This window comes from Vanessa tameamea, chromosome 25 (assembly GCF_037043105.1).
Source record: "Vanessa tameamea isolate UH-Manoa-2023 chromosome 25, ilVanTame1 primary haplotype, whole genome shotgun sequence".
Taxonomy (NCBI): Eukaryota; Metazoa; Arthropoda; class Insecta; order Lepidoptera; family Nymphalidae; genus Vanessa; species Vanessa tameamea.
In genome coordinates, this window is record NC_087333.1 from 5,801,882 (window position 1) to 5,828,610 (window position 26,729).

A 26,729-nucleotide genomic window follows, 5' to 3' on the forward strand; every position below is an offset into this window, starting at 1 on the left:
AGGTTACGAAATAGACGGTATCGAGAACATCCCGGACGGTCCATTCCTTCTAATCTACTACCACGGCGCCTTGCCTATTGACATGTACTACTTCATAGCGCGGATGTCGCTCTTCAAACGGCGGCACATACACACGGTGGCGGATCGATTCATGTTTAAGATACCCGGTAAGTCAAAGACAAGACCTTCGTGCGTTTATAGCAATAAAAAAAATTAAGTACTCTATGGTGCCACTTTTTTTTTTTTTTCAATTGTCGCCGTAATAAATATTTTTGGTTGTCTGTTATTTTATTGTAAGGTGTTAACTGTCTAAGTGTCTGACTGTTTTGAAGAGAATACTTGTTAATATGATTAATATCTTATATATATCTTTATATCTTTAATAAGTCAGTGGGTTAATTTCTTCCTTGAACGATTTTCCTTTAGAAATATATATTTTACTAGGCGGCTTCGCTTGCGTTTTAGAGGTCGGTCGTCAGGTTTAAAAAAGTATATAAAGTTCAAGTTTGCTATATATTGAATTTCATCGAATTTTATTCAATGGTTTGACCGTGAAAGAGCAACAGACAGAAAGACAGACAAAGCTACTTACTCATAATATTTGTACAGATAGTCATATACACAATAAAATAAAATATTGGTAATGTTTTAATATGATTTTAGGTTGGAAGTCGCTTCTGGAAGGGCTGTGTGTGATCCCGGGTACGGTGCAAACGTGCGCAGGAGTGTTACGCAATGGTAACTCCCTGGCCATATCCCCGGGCGGTGTCTATGAGGCCCAGTTTGGAGATCACTATTACAGACTTAACTGGAAATCGAGGATTGGCTTCGCGAAAGTCGCCCTTGAAGCGAAAGTGGTGAGTTTTATTATCGCTTTTCTTTTAACTTGTAGGTTGTTGAAAAGGGTCAATTGTCCAAGTGTGACTGACCAAAAATTGTTGTTGTCTAAAAATTTCTGATTAAATTTTAACGTTAAATGTAAATGAAATTGCAATTGTCTCTGGTTGTTCTGGTTTTTTTTCCGAAGTTCGATATATGTTTTGAAAGGTACTCCATGTTGGTTTTAACGACTCGATGTTCATAGATTATTCGTGTATTCTCTTTCTTTGTTAAAATCTTATATATTAAAATGGAAGTTAGTGTAGTTTTGATTTGGATACCTTTTAATCGATCGCAATGAAGGTCTTGTACTGTGTTGTTACACGTCGTTAGACGGCGATGTACCTCAAAGAAACTCAGCGGGTCTTTTTTTTTGTCAATCTAATTAAATACATATATTGAATATGAATAGAAACAGCCAGGAGGCGATACATAAACTCACTAATTGTATAGTACCCTTTCGCACATAAGCGTTCCTTAACATTTTTTTTAAATTTGGCAACAGAAGTATTTTGAATGCATTCTGGGATCCTGTTGTAGAACCGTATACATTGCCCCACAAAAGAGTTACTGACTGTATGCAGTCGAGTAACAGGAGTAACAAGTTTGTGTTTATTCCTTGTACCAATGCTATGAGAATCACATTTTCTCATAAATCATCACTAAGGCCGTAATGAAATAATGTTAGTGGCTATATACGAGTATATGACAATACGTCTTTAATATTATGAAATTGTGACCTCTACAGCCAATCGTCCCGATGTTCACACAAAACGTGCGCGAGGCGTTCCGCACGGTGGGCTGGCTGCGCGGCGTGTGTCTGCGCATCTACGCCGCCACGCGCATCCCGCTGGCGCCCGTGTACGGGGGCTTCCCCGTCAAGATGGTCACGCACCTCGGCCCGGCCATTCCCTACGACCCCACGCTCACGCCGGAGATGCTTCAGCAGAAGGTACTTTATAAACTCTTTTGTACAAATTGTAGAAACATCAATCATATTTTTTATTTCGTGTTTAGAATTTTTTCCCTTGTGTTAGCGAAGTTCTAATTTTTCTAAAGTTAAGTGAATAATGCGTTTATACATTTGAATGTGTTTTTTTGTTACGCTTTCAAGTCGACTCATCATGAAATGTACGTGGTAGGGGTACAGAAATAATGAATTGATTTTTCTAAACAATCATTGTCGCAAAGATATAAGCGACATATATTCTGTGTTGCCATATGTATCAATTTTATTTTTATTTTTGTACTGATAGTGTCTGAAATAATAATAATAATATATATATTTGAGTAAATTAATATATTTGTTGCTATCGTACATGAACAAAGTTAGAACAGAAATAATGGATTCCAAAATTATTGTTATACACAGGTCGCAAGTGCAATTGAAAGTTTGGTCGAGGAACATCAGCGAGTACCCGGTAGCATCTTACTGGCTCTCATCGAGAGGGTCTACCAGATGCCAAAGAAGAACAAGAAAACGTACACGAATGGCAACTGTCAAAATGGCATCTCTAAAAAGGAACAGGCGAACAGTTTGTGTGAAAACAGTGACAGTGATAAGGTCAAGTTACCCTAGTGTGGAGAGACTTAAGAATTGTGAGTAAATACGGTTCAATGTATGTATGTGTAAAATGCATTATGCTTAGCGTTTTATCGTGCTGGTAACATTGGTGAGTGAATTTATTAGATGTACAAATAAAGCATTTTTCTTCGATAACTTCCATATGCGTTTATAGTTAATGAATTATAATTTGCTTTTATATACGAATTTTGTTTTTAAGATTATTGTTTTTTTTTTCATAAAGAAATTTATGTTTAAAAAAAAACTTTGGCTGTATGATGTACTCAAAAGTGTGTTATTGTTTTTTTTTGTCGAAAAGCATTCCTTAAAAAATATTCGGATATTTGGTTTTTCTTTTTCCTTTTAAAATTTATAAGTTATATTATTTGTAGTTATAATTATATTACATTTTTATAATTATACATATCTCAATAATATATAGAGCTGTTGATGGTGATAAATATTCATAACATAAAACATAATTTAGTTTTAAAATATATATTAAAACATTGATGTTATAAACATATATGTAAGAACTTGTTGTAAGTTGAAATATTTAAAACTGTTTGTATATCTAGGTAGAATGTAGCACTAGAAAAGAACTAAAATAAACGAGATAACTTTATTTTCTTGGTGTGCGTAACAGCTACGCTTGAGTGTGTACTTAGAGGCCAACTGTTGGCCAATATTTTTTTCGATGCGTTCTCAGCATTGACAGTCTATCGAGACATATAAATGATCAAAGATAAGAAGATATAAATTGTTTGCAAAATTATTTAGTATAGCTAATAGTGATCATGTTCCTAAATTTCTTTTAATAATTAATTTTTCGTTCGTCAAAATCAAAACTTCATATAAATGTTTAAAACATATATTATCAAAATATTTTGTATTAATCTACATTTTTTTATAATGTATACTGTAGATATGTTTCCTTAAAAGTACATTGACATGGTTAGCCGTGATAGCAAAGCTACAAATGTCACATTCCTTGTCAAAGTGACAGTTCAAATGTGTTGCCAGCTGGATGCGCATTTAATATAGGAGTAAGGCATCGAAAACAAATTAATAAACTTAATGATAGCGGGCTTAAAATCACACTGCCAATGAAAGCAAAATCGTGATGTAGCCAGATGAAAAATTAATTTCATAATATGTTTATTGAAAATAATTTTAAATTTAGTAATTTCGAAGATAATTCTTTTAAAAAGACCACAAAAAATACTGCGATAAATTAAATATAGCTATATACTTATATATATAAAGTATTTCTAAGAAATAGGTATGGAAAAATCTTTGACAATTTATTTGCAATGTAATAATAATATTTAAAATAAGAACTAAAGCCATTCTAGATTAGATTTTATTATGAATTAGTGTTATCTTCTCAGATAGAAGAATTGTCTTGTATAAAATAAACATCTGGATTTTTAAACATACTCTTTTTTCTTTTCACTTAAATATGTGTATTAGTTACATAATGTATATATGGCCTTAATTATAAATGATGTTTAAGGGGGATTAGTCAATGCTATTTTCCTCTTTCGAATGTCCAATCACTAATGGCAGAAAGAGAGGATTCAGTATTTAACTATACACCCGCTAAATATTTATAAGTAAGGCTGTTGCTATTGATTAACAAATTAATTATAAAATAGGTGATATTTAAAACAAAATTTTCATAAATAACACTCGTTGAAAGCTTCAATATACTGATGTTAGTATACATTCATCAATAAATACTCAAAAAATGTTACGATGGTTTCGGCTTTAAATTGTGTTTTGTTTACTTAAGTAGAGCTGTGCTGTAAGAGATTCGAAACTCACCGCAGAACACGAGAGTGACATGTCGGAAAGTGATATGCGACGCATCGTAATAGCGTTACATTTTGAACATGACGAGTGAGATTCGAAGGGAGTTCTTACAGAATTGCGTTGAAGGTCACATGTGTAACTTTAGATCGATTTCACAGATAGGACTTAAGTAATGTGTCCCGTTGAAATGTATAGTTTTGTCGCTTATAAGTAATTTCAAGTTTAAGTTCTTAAGAATTCAGTCTATGTTTAATTCTGTTAAATAACTCTAACGGGCGGTTAACTAAAGGTTTGGTTAAGATGATCGGCAGATTAACGCTTGCGGTTAAGCTATAATAAACAGAAAATATCACTTAAACGATTCAACAGATATAATTTTCTTTTTTAACGGTTGATTAAATATTGGTAGTATTTCCTTTTTAAGAGCATCAGGCTTAGACGATGCTTATGATGAGTGTAGAGCGATTTCTATGTCGATGTTGCTTCTGTCTATTCGTATGAACATTTTTAAAAAGTCTGTACACAAATCGACCGCGGTGTTCAGAAATGTTTAATAGAAAAAAAAAATGTAAAGAAAGGTTTTAAAATAATTAATATGCATAACGTTAAACAGGATTGATATAATTATAGAAGGGATTTTCTTTTTTAAGTCGTAATAATTTTGATGTATCTGTGGCTTGAAACATTTCTGCACGACACGGTCCAATGTTTGGTTGTCAAATCGACAGAAAGATAAAATTATTAAAAGTGATCAAGAATGCAGTTTTGTCGCCGATACTCTTATATTTATAGTTATAGCGAACGCTTCCTTTATTCTCAAATCTCATAAATACACTAAGGAAAGAATCGATTCAATTGTATTTAAAATTTAATAAGTTGAGGTTTCGCATAACTCTTAATTTGTATCGTTTTTTAAAATGAATGATTTAATATATATGTGTCAAAGGTTTTTTCATTTGTTTTTGATTAATATCTAAATATTTGATTAGATATTCCTCTGTGAGCAAATTACAAGTAATTTATGAAGCAATGAAGTCTAAATAGAACAAAATAATATATGCTGATTTAAATATTATTATTATTATTTCTTAATTTATTTACAAAGGGTAAATATTATGTACTCAATAAAAAAACGGAAACTATTGTGTATAATTAAAAAAAAAACTATTAATTAAATTATAAAATCATCGTAATATTGTAAAATTCATGGATTTAAATAAGTATATTGTATTTATTAAAGCAAGCATTTATCAAGCAAATGTCAAAATATAAAAAAAAACTTTCCTGGTAGAATAAAGCATTGGTTGAATACTTAACAGCCAAGATATATTGCCATATGTCTGTGTGTAAGTTACATTTGAACGTGTCAAATAAATGTACGATATATTTTGCTGTACATTTTGATACACAAATATTTATTTAGTTCTTAAATAGGTGCTAGAAATTATGTTACAATTCTGTATTTTCGGCATCCTTAATTGACATTTTTAATGTAAGGAAATATATTTTTTCCACACATAAATATATTGTATGTTTTTTTTTTCATTTTCCCTATATAAATATTACTTACACTAAAAACGTGCGAGTAAATTCGACTATTTTTGAAATTTTAAAATATATCTATTTTCTATTAAATACTCCGAATAGTGCATAATTTTTTGTTAGCACATTATAATCCGGCTTCACACGTAAAAACATTTAAAAAGGGAATAAAAGTTATTTTAAGGTTTTATATTTTTTTATTTTTTTTATAGAAAATCGTTGTAGTTGGACACATCGTCAAATTGTTGAGGTTGAGTGTTCGGCCTGACGGCTCCTCCACCCGGTCGGTATTGCGGCTGCTGAACATAGATTATCATTTACTGCACAGATAACATAAAATCAATATGGCGCCTGACATTTTGCGCACTATATCCGCCTATTCCTATAAACGTTGTTAGCGGGTGTCTAGTTAAACACAGTTTTCTCTCTTTCTGAAATAATTGATTTGACATTAGAAAGAAGGAGACAGCATTGTTTAAATAATCAGCCAACAACATTTATAGGTAAAGGTATTGCATTTGTAATCTTACTAATACTATAAATGTGAAATTTTGGATGGGTGTGTGTAGCACACAACTGAATGAAACTGAATGATATTCGGAAAGTGATTGATTATATATTTTTTTATCCCTGACGACTTCTTTCATCACATCAACTGGTACACAATAAAATTCATGAGTTAATAAAAAAATGGGATCACTTTGTACTGTAAATAGGTATTTTTATTATTTTTACTATTAATTATAAGTTCTAAATATAATTATTGATTAATGACGAAGTTTTAAGAAATGTGAAAATGAATGATGGTCATGCAAAGCGGATATATTCCGTTAAAGTATTAAATAACAATTTTGTGATTTGAGAATGCACTAGGGGTTGTGTTGTCTATTAATTAGCAAATAAAAATTGCTTTAAGCTCTATCGAGTTTTAGTATATATTATTAAGCAGACAAGAGTTCCTTATTTGTAATGTCTAAGTTACAAGAGAGCGTTCATAAAATACTTGGTACCGTGTTCCCTTCGTAATATGGGTTGGCCATCATTATAAGTCGATTTCAATGGCAGTAGAAGTAAAGAAAAACAACTTTGTCCTTGAGTTGACATAATATTATTGTTCGAGGTCTAAATAATTTTAATCTATGGTTTGTTTATTTTTTGTACTCCTTTCATTGTGATATTCTGTAGTTTAATCTATCATTGGCTTAAGCCCTTCCAAAAACTTCTCTTTCACCTGTTGAAACAGTTTCCTTCCTTTCATTTTCATTATTTCATCAAAACACAAACCGTTAACCAAAAAATATTCCAATATTACGTATAAATGAATTACATGCTTAATGTGTTCTTTTTCAAGAAATAATTTGAAAAAATACATATCTTGATTGTGGATGTAAGTTGTTTTCATATTAGCCAGAATAGTTTTAGTAAAGTACCAATTTTTTTTGAACGCAGCTTAATGTAAGTTAAATAAGACCAGTTCCACAAACAAACTCTGTAACTTTAATAATGCCATCAACATTTTAAATTACAATTACTTATGTTACATATTTATAGATGAGTAAGTTGTCGAACTAGATCTTAAATAAATGTGAAACAATCTCAGAATAAAGATGACATAAACCACCAATTAATTAAAAAAAAAAAACATTATAGATGAGTAATTAATTTAACACAATATTATGAGTTAGATAAGGGCTTAGTAAGATCTATTTTCTGAGACGGTTAAATAAAATAGTTAGTGGAAGGAAGCTTTACTTAGCGGGTGCGGCTCACATGTGCGGACGAGCGCCGCGCGCCGCCTGCTGTTGCTAGAACACACACTCTGCGTCACACTCGGACCGGCGGCCGCGGGAGCCGAGCGAGCGACGTGTCACGTCGAGCGACCAGTGACACGTCGAGCTTGAAGCGCCACGGGAAGCGACGAGCGACGTGTCGAGGTCGAAGTGTCACGTGATGCGACCAATGATACGTCGAGTTTGAAGCGCCACGGGTCGCAAAGAGCCACATTAGGTCGAAGTGTCACTAGTCAAGATCGAAATGTCACGTGGTGCGCTCAGTGACACATAAATTGACGCGAGAAATAACGAGACACTAGCTCAAAGTGACCCAAGTGCCACTTGATGCGACAAAACAAGTGTGCCTTAATTAATTCCGTATCACATGATATTTAGCTGTTTTTGCTCTCAAAATTATCATTAATTTTGCAGCCTTTAATTTCTGAAGAGCTAAATTAAAGCAACAATTGTTCATTTACAAATATTCACAATGACGAGACATACTGCTGAAAGAAATTGAACTAAAAAGAACAATCAAACATGAAAACTGTGCTGCTACAAGTAACAAAAGCCAGCTCGACTAATCAAAGTCTTCCTGGACCGGACAAAAATTCGATATATTTTACATTGAGAAAACTACTGACGATAAGCGAAGCCAAACGAGCTACATAAAAGGCATTGTAACTGAAACTGCACCTGACAAACCCTTCCAAGACTCAAAGATCTCAAAGTAGCTATCAATAACATTTTTAGAAGTCAAAATCATCGAAAAATATCGGTATAAAAATCACAGTGGACAGACACCCTCTAACCAAACCTAAGTGATTAGCTATCTCTTTCGCACGAGGTTGAAAAGAATAGCAACTCTTGAAGTCCTGTAAGATTAGTTAGAAGATTGTGTAGAATGAAATTAGCACCAGCTTCTAATAGATGTTAGTGAGCAGGTGAAAATGATATATAACTAGTGTCTATAGCCAAATCCAATGATAGAAGGAGTAAATAAACAACTTTGGTCTTGAATTGAAATGTTTCCATTGGTGGAAATCTAAAATTTATGGTATTAATTATGGACTATTGAAAAAAAATACCATATTGATTGTAACAGATGCACTTATCGAAACTTTGGAAGTAAAATTAAAGTGGAAATATGTAGATAAGTGAAATAATTCTGGTTTGGTTTAAGGTTTGTTTATCTTTAGTCCTCCTACCATTGAAATGCACTAATGGCATTATGCATTTACTTGGTATTGTTTGAACATGCTTAACGGGAGTTTTTGATTTAATAAAAATAAAAGGATTTTAACAAAAGTGTAATAGCATAACCTCTAAAGCGATGGCTATTAAGATGAAAATAATGTGATTAGTTTTATTTTATTAATAATAGATACTTGTTAGGGATGAAATATCTACAATGTCTTATACATACACACCTGAACCTGTTACATTTTGAAGTCTTTAGTTTAAACATGTAACAGTATATTATGTTTTGGAAAAAGTATTTAAAGTTATACAAATAATCTGGCATATACAAAATCAAATTTAATAGTTTTTTTCAGGCGTGTGACTGTGCTAATTATATTAAAGGGTTAATTGTATTTGGCGTATGCTCAGTTGAATTTCAAATTAATTAAAAGTATTAGTTCAACAACTGTGTATAAAATAAGTTGTTTTATGTTATCTGTTATAGACAGACATTCATTTATACGTGTAGCGCTATTTCGCTTGTGTCTGTATAAGTTCACATATGAGTTCATACCTGCTGCAGCAGATGCCTCAGGCCCGGGTTGGCGGGCAGCAGCGGGCGCACGAGGCGGGCGCCGGCCCCGCGCAGCTGCTGGAGCTGCGCCTGCAGCTGCGCCTTGCGCTGCTGCTCCTGCAGCGACACGTCAGGCGTTAGAGCGGCCGGGACACAAACCGTCACGAGCGCCGACACCAACCGACCTCTAGTTGCTTGTAATGTTGCTCCTGTTGCTGGGCGGCGTGGAGGTGCGACATTATGTCCATCTGGGACTTGAACTGCGCCTCCTGCTGGTGTGCCGCCTCCAGGGTCTGCTGCAAGTGTTGGATCTTCTCGAGATTTTGCTGACGAGCTGCCTCCAGCCCGTCTAAAGGTGCAGAGCGAGGTCCTTTGCCTCCCAGTTGACCGACTTGGCCTACTTGATTAACTTGTCCGACTTGTCCCACCTGACCGCCCATGCCGCCGCCCATCATCATACCCTGAAAAAATAAATGAAAAATTCGTAGGCTGACACATAGATGGCGCCATTAGTATCAAATCCATATATACTTTTTAGTTAGCCCTAACCTTCAAAAGACTCGTGTATAAGACAGCTGTTTACGACGATAAAATAAAGACAAATACGCGAAAAAACGGCCTCATTTGAAAAAGAAAAAAGTGCTGTTTCATCAAGACAATTGACCGCGTCACAGATCAATGAAAACGATTGCAAGAACTGCGCTTCGAATTGATTCCGCATACTGCGTACTCTCCAGATCTGGCCCCCAGCGACTTTTTTCTGTTCTCAGTCCTTAAGAGGATGTTCGCTGGGCGGTAAAACCCAATATATAAGTTCAATACTTTGTCGGACAGTTTGCGGTATCTACCCCACTCTAGATCTGTAGGCCCCTACAGATCTAGAGTGGGGTACACCAACGAGGTAGGCAGACAAAGGAACACACGGAACCACAATAATTGTTATACATATCTAGCTGAACCTACGGCTTTACCCGCGCGATATTTATAAAACACTAACTTCCAATCCCCGTTTTATCACCTTAGGGGTGAAGTTTCGTAAAATCCGCTCTTAGTGGATATCTACACCCTATAAGGAACCTTTCTGCCAAATTTCAAGATTTCTGAGATTTCGTGATTAATCAGTGATTTCGCTTTCATATACATAGATCACCTGTTGATGTTGCTGAGCTTGTTGATTGGACATGGAAGGTACAGAAGATAGAGCCCCAGCAAGGCCTCCGCCCCCCATGCCCATTCCTGCTTGCATGCCTCCTCCTAGACCTGTAGCTAAGAAAGATTATCTCAAAAACATCTTAGAGAATAGAGTGACACCCGCGATGTCCGAGGTTCCTTGGTTCAATTTATTTTTGTTTATTTTATTTATTTATTTTTAACTAATTGCTGTTATGATTTTTGAGGAACTTCATAATTTAAATCTTTAAACCGTACTTGTACTTTAATCGACAAAATCATCAAGTCACGAGTTATCCTAAAATTTCGATTGAAATGATGCCTTATAGTAAAAAAATGCAAACAGATTAAAAAAAACTAAAGTAATCAAAACAGCAAACAAATACATAAACGACAGTTACACAACACAACTGTTATTGGTTCATTTAAGAACAAAAACAGAGTTCATTAGGCTGCGTGGTATAGACAAAATGCATTTGACAAATGTCGAAGCGATTTCGAACTTTCGTCAAAAACATTCAATTGATGTGATCCTTGTGAGAAATGTAATTTCCTTACAATTTTGCTTTATCGACAAACGAAATCGAAAACAGCTATGTGATTTGATAGTATTAATTGTATATGAATCGAAATAGAGGGTCGCGCTACAAAATAACTGAAACAACCGAGTTAAATTTATGATCTATCTGCTTTACTAGTGTGTGTGTGTGTGTACTTAGCGGGCGACCCTTGGTCACTGTTTTTGTGGACGCGTTCTGAACTTTGACAGTCTATACTGACATAAATAATGAATGATTTTTTGTTAGGCTCTTCTTGGCTTGCCGTTGATGCGCAGTAGAAAAGTGAAAGAAATAGTTAATGAGATTTTTTGGATTTGATTTCGGATTAACTATTGTTAAATGGTAGAATGACAGCTACACACGATTATTAAAACTAAGGGTACAGCGGTTGAACGTTACCGGTCATGGTGGCGGGCGGCCCGGGCGCCGCGCTCGCAGGCGACGGCAGCTGCTTGTTCATTTTCTGCTGCTGAATCACCTGCAGGGAGCGGAATCGTTACGTCATAACAGGAACCCGATTTATAACAGTTGACAGTCAAAATCAGATCGTCATGTTTGTGTTTCTGTATTCAAATGTTTCGTAATGCAAATGTGTGTACATACACGTATGCGCGTGTATCAGTACGTGTGTCAGAGTGCGTTAAAATGCAATTTTTAAATTAGGCGAGTTATATTTGTATACATTACCTTCCGCAGCCGGTCGACGAAGGTGGCCTGATTGTTGGGTATGAAGCCGAGGTAGGCCTTCTTGTCCGGCGTGTACAGCAGGATCAGCACCTTGATGTCGCACTGCGGAGGTGACGACATCGGTGAAAAGTGAACACAACCAGCCTGCAACACAAAAGTCGTACATAGCTATTATATTATCTTGTTGCTAACTGTTGTGAACTGCTTTGTTGGTGGTTTAGCCAATTTTTGGGATATATTTTTTAATTTCAAGTCAAACATCTTCTACACATTACTTGATGGTACCAGCCACTCATCAGATATCCCCAAGCAGTAACATTTATGTAGTATTGTTGGCACAAGGGACATGACATCTTAGCTCCCGAGGTTGGTAGCGCGATTTGTGGAAAATTCGTGGAAAACAATTCTCCGAGAACAATTCACTGAATCACAATTCGCGCATGTCAACTCATTAACTGAGCAAATTTTATGGAGTATTCAATCCGCAAGGATAACCGAACTCTCTGTTATACGGAAAGCAGTATAGTATATATATAGGCAGAACAACCCTCGCTAGTTTTCTATTTTATATTAACATATATTTTAAACCTTTGAAGGTACTTTGAAGTCCTGTAAAACCTTGTATCTGTTAGTTACAACAATTAACATTTCCGTTTCAGGGTACTCACAAATCCATTAACCATGACCTTGGTAAGGGCGTCCAGCGCCTCGTTCTGCTGCAAATGGAACAGCACGGATTTGCTGTCCTTCAGGTACTGACCGCCGATGTTGCTGATCAAATGTTTCGGCATTAGTTGCATTAACAGCTTGCTCGGCCAAGTGTCCACTTTCAGTTCGGGCTCGATATCTTTTGAGTTCGCGGATACCTGAAGAAACATTAGATTATTATCACAAGTTTGAAGATCACAGTCAGACGGCGCATTTGATTTTCACTATTATTGTGTATAACATTGTAGTCGTAACCTTACACACTTTTACTAAGAATCAGCGGTTCGGGGGAGGATTTATAGTCCTTATATTCCAAGTAGGGCCGGGTCTAGGACGAGAAAATTGGGTTGGTTAGGTTTTCTTTTGAAGTATCGTCCTCTGAGTACCCACACGTCAATGAAAACTAAAAATGTGTCCATAGCATCCGGCAAAAACAAAGTAATTTCACATGTCATTCAATTATTCATGCTTCAATATTTCACCTCCTAAGTGTGGGCAGCAATCTTTATAGGCCAGCATAGAGCAGCAAAGATATAAATCCTCTCTCAGCTCTAGATAATTCTCACTTGACACGGTAGATGCTTGATGACTTTCTGCTGGTCCCCGGGCGTCTTCCCCTTCTCCATCCACTCGAGCACCCCGCTCCAGATGTAGGTGCGCTGCGCGGGCGCCGGCGCCGCCGCGAACACGCCCGCCGACGACGGGCCCGCCTGGATGCCCTGCAGCCGCTGCATGCTGGCCTGGAAGCGTTCACTACGTTATCGACTGGTAAATTATACCAGTTCCTAAAATTAGTTAAGTATATTTGGAAATATATATATATAGCATACCTTGGGAATGAAACAAACTCCTTTGGGACATTTTAATTAAAAATATTATATTAATATCAATGTAATATAATTATATACCACAAATTAATTAACTAGGAACGGAATGAGAATGAGTAAAAGAGCTAGTATCATATAAAGTATCTTACCACCTACCTGCGTAGGAGGTGGAGGGTTTGAGGGTTGAGCTAGCTGCGTCAGTAGCGCTGAGTTCGCGTAGGGTGGCTGTCGAGGAGGGGCTAGCCAGTTACTTCTAACTTGTGGGACGGCTGCACGTTGGAACTGCGCTGGTGGTACCCTTGGTTGAGGAACGACGGTGCGGTTTTGTCTTTAAAAGTGTAAGAAGTATTGTATTGTATTTAATCTATAAATTGAAACTTAAAAATCGAAAATTACCTGCACATTTTTATTATTCAATAATATCTAAATGGGCCAATTTAGACCGGACGTGATACTAATTATTATAAAAATATCATCACTTTCGTAATTAATAAAATCAAATTATTTAAAAATTACAGTGTGTCAAATAAATGATGACATTGACTTATAATTGTACACATTATTTCTGTGAACATCCTGTGCATGGAAAAATTGACAGATTTCTCCAGTCAAAACATAAAATTAAAAAAACCATAATATTTGCTAAAAAGATAACCTTACCCATACACGTCTGGCTGCACATCCGGCGCGGGTGGCGGCGCGGGGCTGGGGGGGCGCTCCTTGAGACTGTAACCCCGCAGCAGCACCAAATGCCTTGGGTCCTGAATTCACTATATTCATAACTACAGGTGCGGGAAAGATTACTGCATTCTGTTTTTTGTGAGGCATCTGTCTGCTTATATCACAGTGTTAAAATCATAAAATAAGTTCTAATGAGTTTCGTAGACCTTTTAAAATAGATAAAATCGACTATCTTGTATTTCGGCTAGATCGTTTTGGAAAATTGTGGTTAAAGAGTAATCCTTACATTACTCTTGTACTATGCATTTGGAGTTCCACAGGGTTCAGTTTTAGATCAAACAGTTATGTAAACTCAAGAATAAAAAAAATATATTTTTAACATTTAAAATGATGCGGCCACGTTATTTTTTTTAATTTGTATACATTATTATAAGAGTGGAACTGTCAAAAGTTTACACTGATCGGATTCCTATATTCAACGAATGAATGGTTCATCAAAAACAGTTCGATAATGAGTTAGGAGTATCGAGCCGTTTAAGTCGTTCCTGTACATAATACACAATATAAAAACTTATGAAACGTTTATATTGGAACGATTTTGAATTACGCCGCGTAATTCTAACATCCATAAGCTTAAAGAAACGCTCTTTATGTTAAATAGACACCAATTACCTTAGCATAATTTCTTTGCTGTGCAGCATGCAGCTCCCCCCCTGCGTGCTCGTACAGCGCTAGTAGTGCGGGTAGTTTTTTCGCCGCCGCTACGGACAGCTGCGCGCCGCGCTCTCCGACTAGTCTTGCTGCTTGTTCCACTGTAGCGGGTGCTCCTAAAATTACATAACATATATTAATATTTTGATCTTGTTAAACATTTTAAGTAAATTAAATTAAATTTAACATACTTATTAATAAATGAAAATAAGCACGCTATAGTCTATTTAAATAAAATACGAGAGGGAGAATAACGTGATATCATCAGTCGATATCCGAAATCTATGGAATATTATGAATTCATTAAAAAAAAATCACTTTTGAATGTCGGCAAAGTTGTTATCAGAACTTTGAAAGACAAATTAAAGCTGATATAGGTAGTTAAGTGAAACATTGTTTTGTTTAGATAAAGATATATTAATCAAGAACTGTTTGCAGTGAATACTTTAGCAGTGCCATTAGCAAATCGCTTGGAGTATGTCCAAAGTTTATCTTTACTGCTTCGATTAGAATAGGGTGTAATGACTGTTTATTTAGTATAACTCTAATCATGTCATGATATTTACATCAACATTATAAACATATTTATCACATAAACGTTATGGCTAAAAACGTCGTACCTAAAACATACTTAATATCATTTAAACAAAAAAAAAAATCGTCAGAAAATTAAAGACTCGAAGAGGAGTTACATACCAGGTGGAACCAGCCCCCCAGCATTTGCTGAATAAGGGGGCGAACAACACAGGAGTATAACATGGAGGGGAACATCCGAACGGCCCAGCTCTTCTAAGCAAGCGAGTGCGGCTGTTAATGCTTCGGTCACACATGCCCGACTTTCCGCATGACCTCCTATAAATCTAAAACAATGAATATCTGCTTTATACGTACATTTACTATGCGTGCAAATACTTTATATAATGGACACCAAATTGATTAATATCCGGTCACTATATTTAAATTGTCTTCGAGGCGTAATTCAAAAGCGACACAATAAATACCCTAAATTTCATTTATGAGACGTAAAAACTTAAAAGAGAGGATTGTTTACTGGCAACTCAAACACTATTAGTAACGGATGTATAACAGCGACAGTAAAATTATCAATGAAACTGAGTAAAATTAATAATGATTCTGTCTTTGATTGAATCTCAAACACACTGATCAATATCCTTCGTGACTTTTCCTGACAAGTCCTTCCTGTAGATGATAAGTTAAGGGCTTAACACATCACGTCAAAAACAAATTTTATCGAATTAATGGAGACTTATTGAATTGAATTTTTACCAAAAGATGATGATTTCCTTCTCTACCGAGAATAAGATGATTTATAACTATAAATTCATAGCGTGAAAATTCCCTCGTGCTTGCCTGGAATTAAACCGTTTTCGGTTAAGATCTACATACGTCAATACGTCATGTTCTTACAACAGTTGCTTCTTAGTCAGTTAATATTGTCCGTCGTGTAACAAGAACGAGGGTCGGCCGTGGGATGATTGACCTTTGAATGTCCCCAAGGAGACGGATCCGGTCCCAATATACGTGACGCTTGATCCAAGCGGCGGGAACTTTTGACTATGTAGACGTCACGAAGCTGCCCAAAGATATCACGGCACTGAAAAGTGATGGCGCACTTATCAATATTAAGCTAGAAGGTCAGTAATCTTTTTCGTCGTGCAAAGATAACATGCACCGGGACAGCAGATAAAGGTGCGACAGCGATCAACTGGGTCGGCACAATGACCTCGAAATGCCAAGTTAACGTAACTACTTCACATTCACAAAATGAAGAAGGAAACGAGAAGACTTCGTGCCGATGGCCCAAAGAATAAGGCACTGCCTGAGCTGTAAAGGATGATAAAAAGTATCGATAGAGTGCACCAGCTCTAGTAGTACTTAAAGTGAACGAGGACAGCTTTACCCTGGTGAAAGAATGGACATGGAAGAAAATTCTCGAAGTACCTGCGGCATAAACGGTGCAGCTCCTGTTAGCGAGGATGTCAAAACTGCAGCATCTATATGCTCTACATTTTACGGTTACATTGGACATTCAAACACCGAGAGATAGTCTCCTTAAGTATATTGATAGGGAAAGACAGGATCTTGGTAACTTCCATGTATAGCTTGCAGATTTCAGTGACAGTCAAGTGTGTCTCTTACCAATTTCTCGTCGAAGGAGTAGTCTCTTGATGTTACAGGGAGATATAACTTCCAGTGAAAATATCTAAATTTACTTTTTAGTTAAGTGTTTGTATCATACTAATATACAATGTCATTATAATTTATTTGGACACTTAACATTCAACTTGTGCATTTTTAATATTATGATAGTTGACATCTGTAAAATATTGATGATATGTTTAAAAATATTTGGATTTTTATATTCCATTATATGAAAATTATGCTTTTAAAAAAAAAAACTAATATAATTTTAAAATATTGTTGATATTTATTTTAGTTTGTGAGATATATCGTTTGGGTCTTAATTTTTTAATGTTTATTTAAAAAAAAAGAATAACTATTACATTCTCTGGACAAAGAAAAGTCTTTTGGATATATTGTATGAGTCTTTGATATCTGCAATAAATTATAATAAATTAAGTTTTTTGTTATGTCTATTCCAATTGAAGTTTTCATCCATTTATAAACCATTTGTTTATTAGAACATTTTATAGATAGTATGTATTTAGTTATCAAAATTTTATATTATGTATAAAAACAATATTGTGTTGTTTACCCTCATAGATAATGTATCATTAAAGAATAACATAGAAAATACTCTTTTGTGAATAATAGTTAATTAATATATCTCTCATGATGCAATCATTATTTCAATTCAGAAATCCAGTCTTAAATTATTAAAAACATCTTGATGTTGTAATTTGAATATTATAGTGAATATAATAATCAATTTTTGTAAAATAAAAATTATAAAATGATAAAACATTATGTAATAATATTATTACTTACTGTAATTTATCAACTGTTTCGACAACAGTCTGTGGGCAGGTGAAGGGGCCGTAAGTGGAGACAGGCAGGCCAGGATGGCAGTCTGCTGCTAGATATGTCACGATACCGTAGACTGAACCGCTACCCGCACCTTCCTCAAGTGCACCGCCATGAAAATATCTAATAAGAATATTTTAATTTACAACTAATGTTTTTGTTTTATAAATACAAGATAACTATAAATAATTACTAGATCTATCTAATAATTTGCACGTCACGTCATTGAATATCTGTAAATACCTATGTAACTATTTAAAGTTCAACAACATTTATTATAGTTGCAATGTATAATGTAAACATTGTAAATTATACTCCATTAAAATTCTTGTGACATAAAAGTGGTGTATGTAAAGATTAGAAGGATTACCTATTATGTAGATAATTAATTTTAACTTACTCTAGTGTTGGTACGATATAATTAGTTTTTAATTCACTTATATACGCGCTATTCGCTGATGTAGCTTCTATCACAAAAATTACTTCGGCCTGTATGGGAGAGTCAGGAGCATTTACGGCCATTGTATTGGTTCTTAAATTAACATTATTATTAAGACATGGTATAGATATTTACTTAATTAGTTTTAAATAATAAAAAAAAACAATCAACATCACGGGTAAAGCAACATACACCTCCGATGTTTGACATTTTTTGACATTGACATGTTTTATTGACAAGTGTAACAATAAATTACGACTAGAAACTTTTGTTGGTTGCTTTGAAATATCTGGAAACAAATAAATTTAATATAATTTAATTAAAAGTATATTTTACTTCTATATACTAATATTAAAACCAATCTAATTTCAAGGAGAATAAAATTAATTAATTATTTTGTGCTGTAAATTAAAAACAAACTTAAAGTTAAGTGCCCTTAAGCTATTTTTAAACGATTAGCTACTGTCAATGTCAAATGAAAATGTAATTTAAAAAAAAAGCTTATCGTAATTGATTCTTATATGAATATTTGGAACTTTTCGTTAAAAGAATAACGTTTTCCTCGTCTTAATCTAGTGCGTCAAACAGTACGTGATACGTATGTAGTTTTATCATTTATATAAATTTACGTTACGACACAAAAAATGGAAACATCTTTACGTTCTTTACGTTTACTTAACCGGCTTTTTCGGAAACCACTTGGAATTCCATTCTACAGAAGTATTTCCAATACAGCTGTACAGGAGGACGCTAGTTCGGAACTAGTGAATACTTTTAACAGAGACATTGAAGCAGGTATGTCTGATTAAATTTTATTTGTATAGCTGCAGGAAATTAGGTAACATAGTTATGTGCCATAGAAAAACCAAAAATTAATGAGAAAATTAAGATAAAAATTATTAGTTGTAAATTTGTGTTCATAAATCACCTAGTGCTCGGCAGTCATGGAAAACATCGTAAGGATGATGATCAACATGAAGGTATGAACTCTAAGCCTTACCTGTTAATGTATAAACATGTATATTAAAATGTTATCGAGTACAGTGAAACTTATTATTTGAGGGTTTTTAAGTTTGAAATGTTCCAAAACCTGAGACATGTATTCTATAAAAAAGCTTATATAATATTCATCATTTTATTGCTCTGCGAGTTATCAGACAGACTGGACTCATATATCGGGCCTCAACTGGAAACTTAATTAAATTACAGGGGGTGTAGTACCAGTATTCAGAAGGGCTTTACTCTTTCCATCTCGAGTGGCACTACAGGATGATGTCGGAACTTACACATATGCAAGATTGTATCAAGCGGCAACTTCGCTCAGCAAAGATATTGCAGCTGAATTATGTAAGATTTTTGCTTAATGAAATAAATGTTATTGTAATTACATATTATTGTTATTCAATGCAGGTGTAAAATTTTATAGTTATCAATAGTACTGATTTGCTTTTTTCTGCAAATAGGACACCTTATGCGAAGTGGTCACCATTGCACATAGATATTGGTGCGTAATAATTATTAACTATTCCTTACAAACCTGATGTGCCATCAACCTTGAGAACTAAGATCTTATGTCCCTTGTGCCTGTAGTTACACTACTGTTGAGTATTGCTGTTTGACAAGAGAATATGAGATTATTTCACCAATCTTTTAATTGCTCTGATTTGATAACATGAAATAACTTGAAAAATAAAACATAGCCATTTTTAAATTGTCTGATTATTCTACATAAGTCGCAGTAGGTGTATGGACTGAAGTTAGTGTTACAGCATCACTCCTGTACTTGTGATGCTTGATGTACATAATGTATTTGACTAATAGACTGTGTGCTTATTTGCGTACTAGTGCATTAGTCTTTTACATTGACCACAGTGACCATAATTTGATCAAAGATATCTTCTATAGGCTTAAACGACAGCGCTTGTGTAGATCTTGTATAATTTAGATTAATATTTAATAATTATTCATGGTTTTATTTTTCAGTGGGTGATACAGAGCGTACAATATCTTATATGTGTCGTAATGATGCATCTCATGTTGTCGTACAATGGGCAATATGGATGACTGGCAATATAGGTAAGTAGGCTATTGAAGGAATTTATTATTAATGAAAGTGAATAAATAAGTAACGACATAGTTGATTATTACTTAAATTATTTTTTGTTATTATTATAATAATATAAAGCTTCAAAATATACATAGTAGAGACCCCCAGCTGAGAGACATGACAGTATAAGACTGCGTCATGCCATATGCTATCAAGGGATACTTACTTAGGCCCTTACATCAGTCTAACCATCAAGTCATACCAAAAAATGTTGTATCTATATTTACATATGTACTGTTTGTTACAGCGGTCCCGTTAACAGCATTGCATCCACCGGATATGATCAAATACTTCATTATTGACAGCGGTTCCAGCTTAGTCATATGCTCTGAAGAGTATGAGAACATTATCCATCCAGTCACTAAAGAGTTATCCAAGCCGCTACTCATCACGACAATGGAGAAGCAGGAGAAGGATCTTGAAGAAAAGGCTGATTTGTTGAGTGACGTTGGCCATTCCAACAAGTGGTATGGTGGTACAGATGCTATGCTGATTTATACTAGTGGTCAGTTTGAATTCTTTTTTTTTTTAGTTTTTTTTTTATGACTTTAAATGTTTAGATATTCGTTATCCTACTGTTATTGTGATGTTGCGAGTTTTGATTTATTTTTCTGGTTTTATACGAATATACTGATTGTATTATTTGGCATGTGATGATGCCCAACATCCGAGAGAGTGCATTATTTATTGTGCGTAAGGGGAAATGACGTCACGTCCGCTCCATTCTCCGTCCGTTACTTCTCATGTTCACTACAATTTTAGCTCAGTGTTAGTATTATGTTCCTAAAGTTCTTTTAGTGATTAATTCAGTGATTTATATTGAAAAAAAAAAATATTGTGTTAACAAGTGCATCGTCTATTATAATTATGAGTGATGAAGTGGAATATGTGCCTTGGACTTAGACCATAATATTTTGGAGCAAGAATGCTCAAATTTACAATCTGCCGGTTGTAGTTATCGCTCCATGCAGTCGCCGTTTGTAGAACTGGCGTCTAACAAAAAGAAACAATGAACAACTGAAAGCAATTCGAATTCGTCTTCTTCAAGTTTCTCTGATAGCGTCAGATGGTAGATGGAGGATGCGGATGTTGTATGGTTTCACAAACAAAGTCAGTGAACTTACCAATATTTTATTACATAACATTTTTATACCCGCATCTCAGGCATTAACGCAGTCTTTGATTAAATTAATGAGTTTCCTTCCTTCGGGTAATAACCGAGCAAATGAACTACCAGCTCCTACACTCGAACCCGTAGTAGCCCCTCGTAATACCCATTGTCTTTTGAATTTACGATTAATTAATAATTCCTCGGGCCGATTACAAGCGCGTTTGAATTCTCCAAAATTTACAAAGATTCAGGTATGTTTCTTGGAAGGATGTATGTAATCATGACTGACCCTTTAAAAGTGCACATTGTCTCGCCCGTATTTATGAGTCTAGAGTCAATTGATGAAGTTTGAGAATGAGAGCGCTTTCAGATCTTGCCTTTGATGGCTCAATCGTTTCCAATCTACACAGTCACCAGAAATAAAACCAAGAAAAAATGTTACTGTAGCCATAGAAGTGGTTAGTCAGCGTCACCTCGGGCCCAGTTTTCTATCCAAAATATTTCTGGCCAAAAAGAAAGACGGCCCAAACAGGCCAATATTCAATCCTAAGCGTTCGAAGCAGTACTTTGCATTATTTATACGATTTTGAATAGCGAATCCATCGAAAGCAGGTCTTTAAACTCAAGTATAGTTAGCGACAAACTCAAAATGTTGGGATACATCTATAATCAAACCAACTCAGGAAAGACAGAAAGAGAGAGAGAGAGAGGGCAAGACAGAAATGTTTATTTCAAAAGCCTTCCCAAAAAAAAGATAGACAAGATATTTTCCATTTCATAGCGTCTGATTTAGAAACGTATAATGTCTTGCAAAGAATCGCAAGGTATTCCCAAAATTACGCCAATTTTGGAGTTCCATGAGGGAACGAGGAGATTATACTGTCGTCTACTTCCGTTGCAGTCCAGGATACTAGCGAGGAAAATATTGGGATGCTGTGTATCGTCTCTGCTCAATATTATAAGTTTTATTGTTATGTAAAACTAATTTAAAAAGTTTTATATTAATAGATATTGCATACTATACATTTGGGACTGTGGAAACATTAACAGACTGTCACTTTAATACATGTGAAATCACCGATCTATATGGCTGCCTCGTTGGTCTAGTAGCTTGATATATAGCCATAGATACCGAGGTTCTGGGTTCAAATCCCAGATGGGGCTGATAAAAAGCTATTGGATTTTTCCGACGAAAATTTTTCAGTAACAGCCTGGAAGTTGGAAGTGTCTTCACTTCCATGCCTCGGAAGGCACGTAAAAACGTCGGTCCTGGGCCTGAACTCTTTCCGGTTTATCGGATTTGCCGACAAACATTACGAGAGTAAAGATAATAACTAGTCCACCTGTGTTTGAACACACGCCTGTGTACTATAATATGTCCTACGTAGTTGGCTGGTCTCCATTGATACCAGTCGAAATCAGCACGACATCGACCATCGATTAATCGTCCTCCAGAGATTAAAAGCCACCTTTCCAACCAGGCACCACGAGCAAGCCGAAGGGCGTGGTGTGGACGCACGGCATGCTGAGCGCGCAGATCGCGGCGCTGCACGCGGCGTGGCGCTACTCGGCGCACGACGTCGTGCTGCACGCGCTGCCGCTGCACCACATACACGGACAGCTCAACTCGCTCAACGCCACTCTGGCCGCCGGAGCCAGGTACGCGCATTATGCATTTGCAATTAAAGTATGGCTGTAGTCTATTCCGCTCGCCTACATTGAGCACTACTAACGGTTCTCGAATAATATTTCATTATTTATAATACACTGCTATTCCACTTAACGACTTAGATCAACTTTATAGTACTTCTAGAGCCGCGATAACGACTTCGCCGACGTTCAAAAGGCATTTTTTTCGAAAATCCTTGTTGTATAACATAGATTATTCAGTATGTCGACCAATGATATCTCGTCGATTCGATGTCAAATGTTGTGCTCTTCTGGTGGTTAAAAAAGGCTATAGGTTGGTTTTGTCTTAATATATATAGCCAGACGGGAATAAACGGCACCCTATACTTAGGGGTGAACGTTACCCATAGACAATGGAGCCCTAATATTCCACACCATAACTCCCGCCCCCACTCGCGAGGCCCGGCCTAAGCAGACGCGGTGCAGGGTGCGCATGCTGGCGTCGTTCGCGGCGCACGCGGTGTGGGCGCGCCTGCTGGGCGGCGACCGCGACGAGCGCGTGTCCGTGCTGCACGCCGTGCCCGCCATGTACGCGCGCCTGCTGGCCGAGTACGACACCATGTTCCGGGACCCCAAGACGGCGGACTACGTGCGCACCACGCTCTCCTCGCGGATGAGGCTCATGTGCGCCGGCTCCGCTCCCCTCCCGGAGACCTTGTTCAAGAGGTGGGAAGAGGTAAATTGTTTTTTTTTATTATTACTTGTATATAATGTGAGGTATGTGTTTATTTACAATGTTATGTCCGATCACCATAAAAGTTAACTTTGTCGTAATTTGCCGCTAGATGTCGCTGCAGCACAACAACCTCTATAATGTTCAAAAGTATAAACAGAACCTCAATATTAATCGATTTTTCAAGTCAATAATAATTTCAGATATCGGGAATAAGGCTGCTCGAACGCTACGGCATGTCGGAAGTGGGCATGGCTCTCAGCAACCCGTACCGGCCGGTGGAGGCGCGCACAGTGTCGTGTGTAGGGCTCCCGCTGCCTGGCCTCGCAGCTCGGATTGCTAAAGTCGGAACCCTGAAACCCCTTATCACAGTGGAGACCGAAGCCCCGGATATGCAGGTATGCGGCCGTACTTATTTTTTAAAGTATCATTGAATGCGCTATATATAATGTTAATAACTTAACCAAAAATTGTGATTTTCTAAGTACTTCTCAAGAAAAGAGGAGGTTTTTACCCAGCCGTGTGATATTTACAGGATTTTAATTTAATTTTAAATGAGCTTGCATGGGAGGGCGTTTTCTCTTTATATACATTTTTGAAGTTTTTAAGTTGTACCATTTTAACACCCCCCCCCCCCCTACATTCGTGATCAATTTCAACATTACATCACATCACATATAAAAAATGTTCCACGTTATTTTAATGTACCCGCATGTTTTTTTTAGCGAGGCAACATCACAATCTTAATTTAATTTTTTGATACAAGTTTGTGTTATATTCTGTGATAACTTCTTCATTTACTCGTAATGTGGACCAGTTCTCTACCTTGATGCTATTGGTTGGATTCTGGATTCCTTGGCTAATCTGGATGGTATTCAGCCAGTTAGAACATGATCGGGTCATCACTCACCATTTTTAGATTGTAGACTAATCTATAATCTAATCTAATCTCCGAGGCTCAGAAAGTAATTATGTTTAACGTTTCATTTTAGATTTCACTTGAAAAGTTAGGCTTGACCTCCACGAAGGATCCAGAGGAAGGTAGTCAGCAGGATTCGAAAGAAACGGAACACGAGCCGAGTAATGATAAGTCGTACGAAGGGGAGCTACTGCTTAAAGGACCTGCTGTATTTACGAGGTATGTATCAACGCGATGGCAGGAGTCGTGAGCAAGACCTCGACCTGTGCATGACATTTTCTGGTCTGAGGAATGAAGGAGCCGGTGGCGCTAAGGCTGCACGCGATTGGTCCGTCAGTCGATCCTTGTCGTCTATTGGGCTCTCACTTGTCATTCGGCGACTGTAATTTGCCCGACTATTCCCCATCTGTGCTCACGACTCGTACCGGCTGTTATAATACTTGCCAATATATTTTGTACTGCTTATTAATAGGTGAATAGCATCTGTCTACCTGCCAACCTAGGAATGACCGTATTGCTGTATAGATTTTGGCAGAAGAGAATTTAACTACCCCACACAACGTCAATAAGCCACTAATCTTGAGAACTACGATGTTATGTCCCTTTGTATGTGCTGTTAATGTGGATAAATCTTAACTTTTACCCTTCAAACCAGAACATATCACTATTTATTGCTCTTTGGTGGAGTACACATAGTGTTTCAAATAAATAATTAATTCAATAGTAAAATGTTGCTGCGCTTTCCGATAAGGTACTGGAACCGAGCTCCGAACCTAGACTCACCAGACTTCACACCGGACGGCTGGTTCCGCACCGGCGACACGGCCTCCTACAGCGACGGGAAGTTCCAGATCCTCGGCCGGACCTCCGTCGACATCATCAAGACTGGCGGTTACAAGGTCAGCGCTCTCCAAGTGGAGTCAGCTCTGCTGGAACATCCCAGCGTACAAGATGCAGCAGTACTGGGTATCGAGGACGATAGCTATGGCGAAATAGTAGCTTCTGTCATCGTTTTGAAGGAGAACACCAAGTTGACGCTCCGTGAGCTGAAGGACGAAGCCGGGAAGAAGTTGGCTCCGTATCAGCTGCCGAAGACGATGCTGATCGTGGACGTCATGCCGAGGAATGCGATGGGGAAGTTGAATAAGAAGTTTATTAAGAAACAGTTCGGTGATAAATTGGTTCTTAAGAAAGCTTAGCTCGCAAGGATAATTTTACACGTTGAAACTGATCCAAAGAATTGTGGCAATACTTTGTCGCCATTATTTATGTAATAAATATAAAATGCATTTTTTTTTAATTAGTAGTACAATTTAGTCTGAAAAAGTTTTGAGTTGTGGTTTTTTTCTATGTAGAGGTAAATATAATTGTCTTATAATGTCAGTGACGTGTGCAAAACTGTGAGCACTTTGATAATGAGGCCAAACAGACGATGGGATTTGGGATTAATTGTCGGAAGTTTATTATCTATGATATAAACGTAGCTTTATGCTCGCCTGGGTAGGTACCACTCTTTAGTTGATACTACAGCCAAACAATACTCTGTATTTTGTTTGTTTATGTGCTGGTTTGAAGGGATTAATAAAGAGTTATCTCAAGATTCGGTAAATTCTGATAGTTTTCTTGGGATTGGCATCGCCTTTGATAAGGGCTTGCTCATCCACAAGATACCCTGTCAAGAACGGTATCACAGGGATTTTATTAAGATAATTTTACATTAATTTAGAAGATTTGTTCACAATCGCCAAGGTAGGCGCAGATGATACAATAAATATTATCCTAGTACCAGACAACTCACATAAAATCTTCTATCCTATGTTTAGTCACGCAAACTAAGATATTTTTAATAATTCTAACAATGCTGCATTCAATGGCGGATACGACTTTCCAATAGCCGTCCTATTCGTCCGTCTATCTTTCTATTTATTTTATTTTTATAATTAAATGGAAATGAGTGTTAATACAAGATTTAGAAGGAAATTAATATCTGTCTCTACATAGAAAGTCCACCCAAGAATACGTGAGCACAAATCGAAGATCAAACATTAAGTGTGATATTATATTATTTTTTGTTTTTATCAATTTATCTGTCAAAAGTTCGAAGATGAATTTG

At 36.3% G+C, this 26,729-nt stretch overlaps 3 protein-coding genes across 8 annotated transcripts in view; 2 read left to right on the forward strand and 1 right to left on the reverse strand.

Moving 5' to 3' along the window:
* The window catches only part of LOC113401826 (uncharacterized protein), a 34,828-nt gene extending 32,195 nt beyond the window's left edge, over nt 1–2,633 (forward strand). For both annotated transcript variants that reach the window (XM_026641882.2, XM_026641881.2), the window contains exons 4-7: nt 3–167; nt 664–857; nt 1,628–1,831; nt 2,252–2,633. In XM_026641882.2, the coding sequence (XP_026497667.1) occupies nt 3–167; nt 664–857; nt 1,628–1,831; nt 2,252–2,458 (770 nt within the window). In that variant the 3' untranslated portion in view covers nt 2,459–2,633. The remainder of the gene's footprint in view (nt 1–2; nt 168–663; nt 858–1,627; nt 1,832–2,251) is intronic.
* Nucleotides 2,634–5,974: 3,341 nt separating this feature from the next.
* Nucleotides 5,975–18,375, reverse strand: LOC113401822 (mediator of RNA polymerase II transcription subunit 25-like). 5 transcript variants are annotated; one of them, XM_026641878.2, is made up of 15 exons: nt 18,079–18,375; nt 17,643–17,801; nt 15,369–15,532; nt 14,634–14,788; nt 13,941–14,041; nt 13,437–13,608; nt 13,020–13,193; nt 12,414–12,611; nt 11,746–11,889; nt 11,458–11,536; nt 10,479–10,594; nt 9,514–9,789; nt 9,329–9,445; nt 7,553–7,605; nt 6,000–6,099 (listed from the first exon to the last, which is right to left on the reverse strand). In XM_026641878.2, the coding sequence occupies exons 1-14, from the start codon at nt 18,198–18,200 to the stop codon at nt 7,567–7,569; spliced, it is 2,016 nt and encodes a 671-aa protein (XP_026497663.1). In that variant the 5' UTR covers nt 18,201–18,375; the 3' UTR covers nt 6,000–6,099; nt 7,553–7,566. The 5 variants fall into 5 exon arrangements, with proteins under 5 accessions (XP_064075038.1, XP_026497662.1, XP_026497660.1 ...); XM_064218968.1 differs by lacking the exon at nt 7,553–7,605 and having other exon boundaries at nt 5,975–6,099; nt 13,437–13,578; XM_026641877.2 differs by lacking the exon at nt 7,553–7,605 and having other exon boundaries at nt 5,975–6,099; nt 10,479–10,588.
* Nucleotides 18,376–18,587: 212 nt separating this feature from the next.
* Nucleotides 18,588–25,902, forward strand: LOC113401824 (malonate--CoA ligase ACSF3, mitochondrial). Its single transcript, XM_026641879.2, has 9 exons — nt 18,588–18,912; nt 19,327–19,464; nt 20,101–20,193; nt 20,472–20,729; nt 22,817–22,994; nt 23,451–23,700; nt 23,901–24,095; nt 24,690–24,835; nt 25,368–25,902. Exons 1-9 carry the CDS (start codon nt 18,762–18,764, stop codon nt 25,813–25,815), a joined length of 1,857 nt encoding a protein of 618 aa, XP_026497664.2. The 5' UTR covers nt 18,588–18,761; the 3' UTR covers nt 25,816–25,902.
* Nucleotides 25,903–26,729: the final 827 nt, after the last annotated feature.